The following is an 8,014-nucleotide window of genomic DNA, read 5'->3' on the forward strand; positions in this document are numbered from 1 at the left end:
TGGGATTGGCGGTGGAAGTGGTGGTGGTGGTGGTAATGATGGTAGTGGTGGTAGTGGTGGTAGTGATGGTAGTGGTGGTAGTGGTGGTAGTGGTGGTAGTGGTGGTGGGCATGGGCAACAACATAATGGAAGGAATGGGATTGGCGGTGGTAGTGGTGGTGGCGATGGTGGTGGCGATGGTGGTGGCGGTGGTGGTGGTGATGGTAGTAGACACGGGCAACAACAACATAATGGAATGATTGGGATTGGCGGTGGTGATGATGGTGGTGGCTGTGGTGGTGGACATGGGCAACAACACGGTGGCGGTAGTAGTGGTGGTAGTTGTGGTGCTGGTGGTAGTTGTGGTGCTGGTGGTAATTGTGGTGCTGGTGGTAGTTGTGGTGCTGATGGTGGTTGTGAGCATTGGCAACAACATGTGCAAGCAGTATGTGGTGAACTTTGCTCAAACGTTACCACCAATAATATCTGAAAATGTGTGCATAACTCATAGGAGATTAATTTTATTAGCCCATACCTTTCCGTATGATTTTTCATTTTTGAAATTACCGAAAATTCTGAAGAATTAACAAAATATGAATGTTGTTTCTGATTCCAATTGCCAATTGTAAAAGGTGAAAAATTATCTTACAGATCTACTTTTTAATAAAAATTCTCCATTAATAAAGTAACAATTGAAACTTCTGAAATAAAAATTAAGTTTTGACAATTTTTGAGATAAACTAAATATCCTTTATAATATTTTACACTTATTGTCAAAAAAGAAGCAAAATATAAGCAACTATAGGTTGTATTTTCAAAACACTCAAAGTAAGTCATCATTGTCGTCAAAACTACTAATTAATTAATAATCATTTCAAAAAGTTGAAAATAAAACGAAAGCATACCGCAATTTTTATTAGCATTTTGATTTGAGAATAAAATGCACAAATAAAGATTGACTAAGATTCTATTACTTTTTAGCAGAAGCTCCAAGAAGATTGAAATGCATGTTAAAACGGTATTTAAGTAGTTCCTGAAAGGAACCTAAATGCCTCGAAGCTATGAAACACACCACACAGAGGAAAAAAGAAGAAACGAAAAAAAACTTTTTAACAAGAAAAATCCATTACTCTTTGTTGTATGATAACATTTGTGTGACTCTTTTTTTTTTTTCATAAGTATCGGTGTGTTGATCCGTATATTTGTAAATTTTTGTAAAATATATAAATGAATGATGTGTATAATGTAAAAGTTTGCCATTACAAATACCAGTTATTTTAGATGGAAGAAAAATTACTTTGGGATGAATCAACAAATTTTAAATACAAATTTGATGATTTGAATATAAAAATGAGTTAATTATTGAATTTCAAATAGAAAGGAGCAATATATTATCATTATTATCATTATCATCATTATCATCATCATCATCATCACCATCGTCGTCATCATTATCACTATTACCATCATTACTATTATTATTATTATTATTATCATCGTCGTCATCATCACATTGAAATAAATGAAGAAGTAGAGCAGGAAAATGCGAAAAAATCAATTTGAATAATTTTTTTCCAATTCTTCTTTTCTTTCAATCTTTCCCATCTTTTACTTTCATTTTTATTTTATTTATTTACCTCAACAAATATCTTCCTTTATCACTTTAATATTAAATTTATTAATTATCATTCATAAAAATAAATGAAAATGAAAGAAATTAACAATCGTATAAATAATTTTAGGTATTTATTTCTGCTTTTCTTTTCTATAGTTTTATTTCAATTATACTTCAATGTATACATCATTTAAGCTTAAGATAAAGGTCACTTATTACAACAATTCATTATTTTGATTTTAGATGATTTTTTTTCCTTTTTTTTATTAAATTTAACAGTAAAATGTAAAAAATATGTAATAGAATATCAGTCTTATCTTTTGAATTAAATACATTAGTAAATTGTATTATATCAATTATAAAGTATTTTTTTTAGAGAAGTATTTTTTTTAGAGAAGTAATTTAAAGTAATTTTTTTTTTGACCAGTTGATTTGCTATCCCTCAGTATTTACTTCGAGTTCTGTGAAATTTCTTCTTTTATTACAAATATATTGTCCAAAAAGAGAATAATAAAAGTATGCGTGGCGATGATGTATCGTATACGTAACGGTTAGGTATTGTTAAGTGACGGTAAAGTATTGTATACGTGACGTTGAAATATTGTGCATGTGACGGTGAGGTATTGTATACGTGACATGACGTATTAAATACTGATAAGGATTCCGTAAAATGTAAAAATTCATGCATCTCTTACTTTATTTGCATTTCATGTTCATTTTACTTCATATATATAGCTTTTAACATTTCTTTTTATTTCTTGCTTTCTTTGTTTCTTCTTTTTTTGATAAATTTTCAATATTCCTTCTTTAATTACTGTTTATCTTTCACTTATGTTTTGTTGAAATTAGTCGAAATTAATGATCGAAAATACATAAATTTTGATTTGAATTAGAAATGATATAATTGCAGGAATGATATTACATCGGTATGAGAATTATATTTTATTGACTATTGAAATTTTGTGATACCTTTATTAAAGTTAACTCTCATCGTAATATAGTCTGTGATTTTTTTTTCCCACAAACTCTCTTTAAAGTTCATTTTTTTTCGAAATCCGGAAATGTGCATTTCGTGTTAATCATAACTTTTTTTATTTCTTCTACTCTTCCAACAACATTTATCACAATCATTTTGATCATACTACTAGGATATAATTAATTGTTTTTTTTTTTTTGTTTGTAAATCAAACTTCATTACTATATCAATGACTATTATGCACATTTAATCATATTTGCCTTTTTTTTAAAAATTTATTTCAAGTTAATTAGACAAGTTTGGAGGATAATTTAATAAAAGTAATAATGTGAAACATCTTCAATTCTCTTCACTAATTCAACGGTTTATTGTCAAATTGAGCAATAAAAAGCATTATTTTCATTAGGAATAAAATGAATAAATGAACAAAATTTTTTTCTATTTTTTTACTGTTTAAAACTGCTCAAAACAAGGAACAATCATTCAGCTTTTGCTATTAGAATTGCAAACAAAACAAAAAAAAAGAAAAAAAAGAAACATAAATAACTTTAAATTACAATGAATTTTTTTCGTTTTTTTTGGGAAAAAAAAGGAAGGAAACTCGGAAGTTTTAATTTATTAAACGAAAAAGAAAACAATGAGAAACTTTACGAATAGATTAATTTGGATATTGCCATATTTTCGGTAACTCAAAATGTATAAGTGTTGTTGCTAGGAAGTTGGTATTTACACTAGAAAGAAATAATTAATTAGATTCTACAATATGGTCAATCACTCAGACTATGTTATATAGGGACATAATTATTTTCTTTATTTGTGTGAAGTTAGGAAATCGCAATAAAATAAACATGGCTTCTTAGTAAAATGTAAACATTCATTGTATAACTTTTCAAATATAACAGTCATTCGTAAATTCTTTATTATTTCTTTTTTTTTTGAATACAAAATATAAAGGTCGAAATATCGAAATTGCATATGCATTATAATTCTTATGATGATATCCACATATATCGTTAATCATTTGCGAATCATTTAAATCGATATATTCAAATCTTAAATATTAATGTCACTGGCACTAATGATAATGAATATGATTAGCATAACTTAATCCATTATAAATATATTGGTTTTAACAATTATGTAATAAACATATTAATTATATTAATTTAACACATACGTTACAATCATTTATCCTTTTCTCTTATCTTGCAATATTCCCTCTTATCATCAGAATTATCATCAGAACATGCAAATATGATAAGCCAAATCGTACAGTATTTTTTTGTAACAGTGATTTTTTTTTGTCAATTACTGTAGTTTTGCAACACTACTTTTTTTCGAACGGGAAATTTCTTTTCAACAACAATCTTTCTTAGTTAGAATTCAAACAAATGATATTTTCTGAATCCATTTCAAAAAATTTATTAAAAACAAGCCTGGAAGAAACAATTTGTAGCCGTAGACAGATTAGCCATAAATTTTAAACTGGTCGGGAAGCTTTCTATATCGAATTAGTTGTAAAAGATTGAGTAACATTCCAGTTAAAGTTTTAAAAAACATTTCGCTCATTTGTGTTAAGAGCTATTGAAGATGAAATCCATTTGTATTGTTTAACATGGATACAAGAAGTTTGATAATGGTTTACTGATAATCGTGATAGATTTATTATTCATAGATTATTAACAACTGTAGAAAATAACAGACATGGTTGGATTGAAATTTAAAATAGGAAGAATTGTTTTGAACCGAAAATGTCAAAAGAAAATGTCAATTTGGAGACTTGTCGCACATCACATGAAGCTTATTCTCGATCAGCTAAGGAAATCCCTTATATAATGGGTGTAGTTTACCAGAACCAATACGTTACATAAAAGATTAATTCTCAAAGACAAAAGAATACAATCAATTTAACGGAAGTCTAAATATGTGAACCATTGGATATAACCATAATTATCAGGTTATAGATACCTTTACAATATGCGTATAAGCTGGATTGTCATATCGACTGTTTATTAAAGACCAAAGATTACAGTTAGCTTGTTGTAATCCCTTACAACAGTGTTATGGGAATTTGATAAATATTTCATCATTTAACATATTGAAAAATTTATTTTAATTTTTGTGTAATGAATCACTTATCAAGAAAAAATGATCTAAATTAGACAGTGTTTTATGATAGAAATTTGTAATGCACATACTTTGATTGTCTCAATAAATTATAAATTTTTCCAGGTTTTCCGATGATTACAGAAATCGAAATTGTTTTCAGTTTGGCTTTTTTTTTTGAAACACAAAATATTTGGATATTTTGTTACACAAAAATTATGCAAGCATATATTATGTTATCACATGGAACTTCTCAATGGAATTTGAAAATTAATAATTTTTGAAAAAAAAGTAATTTAAAAATATGCTTAAACTTTAGCGAGAAAAATTTTATTATCGCAAGAATCTTATTGCCTTTTCTAACGGTTGCCGAAATTGTCTTTGTTCACACTAAATTTTTAACTAGTAAATTGTAATTAAGATCACTGTCATATATAAAATATTGTAGATTATATAAATTAAATTCCAAAATTTCCTTTAGCTCCATTCTCGCAACAGTTTTACAATACACTCACCATTTTTAATTTATTATTGTTTTTATTTATTTATTTACTTATTTTTCTTTTTTTTTTAAATACCTATATACCTTTTAGGACGATCGAGCAAGGACGGTTAGATAGAATTAGAGTAACAAAATAAATTGACAAAACTGTCGCTCATTGAAACTATCAATCAATAACAGGATTAATCATTTCTCTTGTTATAACCAAATTTCCGAAATTCAACAGTTGCGTATAGAGAGTAACATGGAAATGAAACTCATTGTCAACTTGGTAATCAACTCTAGTTATCGATAGATCACCGAGCAAATGTAGAAAACTGAGCGGAATGTTTGGGAATGTTTTACTACAAGCGAAATTCTGAAACTATCTTACTACAAGGTGGTGTACTCAACGAAATGTCTTATTATTACAAGGTAACATACTTGACGAAATGTCTGAGATTGTCTTACTACAAAAGAAAGATGATGTTAATGGGGAAATCTCAGAAAAACTGAATAGATAGACATAAGCAAATATGGAAAATTAATAATGGTAGAATGCCACGTAAGCTGTTTGATGAGTTTATTTCGTTTCTTTATAAGAAACGTGGAGCATAGTGAAATTTGAAAATTGAGGATTATCGACTTCATTTCAAACTTGTGATTCCCACACTTGCTTCGAAAGATTATTGAAACACTGGAAAATGTGCTGCAAAAAAAAGGAAAAAGAAAAAAAGCTGGATAAAATTAAAAATGAAGAAAAAGTCAAAAAAAATTTCGCTTCATTGACTGAACTATATCCCCTCTTTCACTAATCCCTGACCTTTGCTCTTTCCTATAACAGTACCATTACCCTGATTAAATCAGTCATGCCAATGGATAAGAAAAAATGGAAAATGATAGAAAGATGAGTAAGATGAACGATACGGAGTAATGTTAGTGGGAGGAATATTAGTTCAAATGACAATGATGATCTGTCACTTTATATTTCTCATTTATCATGTAATGTATAGCTTTGCACAATAACATTATTCCAAGGGATCGGTATTTCCATATTTCGATGTCTTTGTTTGTACTAGTAATATTTTTGCGTATAAAACAGAAAAAATCTTTTATCCAGTTTTATAATCGATTATTTCGTACATTATTAATTAAATGTTCTTTAATTTCATTTAGACTACTTGAAATGGGCGGTGTTTGTTCAGTCTTTTTTCAACTTACTTTTACTTCTGTGTTGGTGAAATAGTCAACCTGTAGTAAAATTAAATTACTTTAGTTAGAGAAAAACTTCTATGTTCTTTAAATATCGCATAATGTTAATTAACTAGGCTTGTAGTTTTATTAATTCAGACTAATTCAATTTAATTAAACTATCATTTTTTGGCAAGCTGCAACTCATATTTCATCTTTCAATTCATTTGATTTTTGTTAGTGGACGAAGAAAATTCTAATGTGAGATTATTGAGTGTTTTTTTTGCAGCCCAATTCGGTTGACTGAAAATCAGTAACAACCATCAGTAACAACCTTTCCATTTACCTGAGAGAAATTCTGCTCGGAAAAATAGAATGTGTGGTATTACGAAAGGGTAACAAATCTTGTCATATGAGGGATCGATCCAATTAGAAAATATGTTTTAGAACTGTTTCTTTTGTTTAAACATTTTTGGTTATGTTATTACCTTAAGTAATTTTTACCGCATCATTTTCGGTTGTCATATAGTTCCCAATTATTTTTTATCTTCTGATTTATTGGCATATTTACGAGGTCTTTATATTTAATTTAGAAATTTCCGATTTAATTTCCATCACTTCATGTATCAGTTAGTTATGGTCTTCACTACTTTAGTCCTATTATAATCTTTTTTTTTTTCGCTGATTTCAGGCGATGATTCATTAGAAGTCAACGCTCTTCTACTCCTTGTTAGTAAAATGTTTGCTATTATATCAATTCATTTCTAAGATGAAGCTATCTATACTACTATTAGAATGGTACCAGAAAAAAATAAAACTAACAATATTAGCTTTCTGTAATAATGAGTTAGTCTAATTCATTTGCTAAATGAATTTCGTTCATCGAAAAAAAGTAAAAATGCAATTTTGCAAAATATTTGAGAATAATTTTTTTAATAAATACTGCTTGAATTATTCCTTTTTTCTTTTGAGGGAAGAACAACGTTGTCCAATTAGGTAGGGATAGCAGTCAATCGGGTGGTGGGGGTTATAGCAGTGAACGCCAAATACCGTAATGAGTAGTGACAATATCTTTGGTATCACGGTTGACATATTTCAAATAGAATTCAAAAAGGCGAAAAAGAAGAAGATAATATGACAAGTAGATGTGAAATAGTGAAGGATTTCTAGATTAATCAATTTTCAATCGAATATTTGAAAATGGAAAATTATTCTTGAGAAGAGAAGGAAGAAAGATAACCTCATGAACAAATACTAAACATTCAGTCATCTTAGCAAACTGTTGATGATATCATCGGTTGATCTTTTTAAATTCATGCTAATCTCTCATATATAATTTTTGTGATAATTTTATGCATCTGATCATGTCGTATAAAGTGAACAAAATTATAGAATAAAATAGAAGCGCGTAGATATATGTAATGAAGCATATCAAAATATGACCCCAAGAAATGGATCATCCATATTCTCAGAGTTAATTTTCCTTTTAGCCATCAAAAAATTAAATCAAATTGGAGCAGCTATATAGTGAGGCAGACGGCTGTTTAAATATATCGGCAACATTTGTGCGACAAAATTTGTTCGGAATGTTTTCTCCGAATCCGTAATGAAATTCAACTGTTATACTTTGCTATATGTGGTCATTGATAATACTGAGTATGAGAAG

At 28.5% G+C, this 8,014-nt stretch overlaps 2 protein-coding genes across 2 annotated transcripts in view; one reads left to right on the forward strand and one right to left on the reverse strand.

Annotated features, from left to right (window-relative positions):
- LOAG_18554 (hypothetical protein) overlaps positions 1-469 on the forward strand; it is a gene marked incomplete at both ends in the record, with an annotated part of 979 nt that extends 510 nt beyond the window's left edge. The window contains one exon of the mRNA XM_020451217.1: positions 46-469. Within this exon, the coding sequence (XP_020305014.1) occupies positions 46-469 (424 nt within the window). The remainder of the gene's footprint in view (positions 1-45) is intronic.
- Positions 470-5,344: 4,875 nt separating this feature from the next.
- Positions 5,345-7,440, reverse strand: LOAG_10738 (hypothetical protein; the record flags this gene model as incomplete). The annotated part of the gene is made up of 4 exons (XM_003146261.1): positions 5,345-5,536; positions 5,816-5,866; positions 6,379-6,408; positions 7,399-7,440. 4 exons carry the CDS (start codon positions 7,438-7,440, stop codon positions 5,345-5,347), a joined length of 315 nt encoding a protein of 104 aa, XP_003146309.1.
- Positions 7,441-8,014: the final 574 nt, after the last annotated feature.

This window comes from Loa loa (genome assembly GCF_000183805.2).
Source record: "Loa loa unplaced genomic scaffold supercont3.363, whole genome shotgun sequence".
NCBI classification, from domain to species: domain Eukaryota; kingdom Metazoa; phylum Nematoda; class Chromadorea; order Rhabditida; family Onchocercidae; genus Loa; species Loa loa.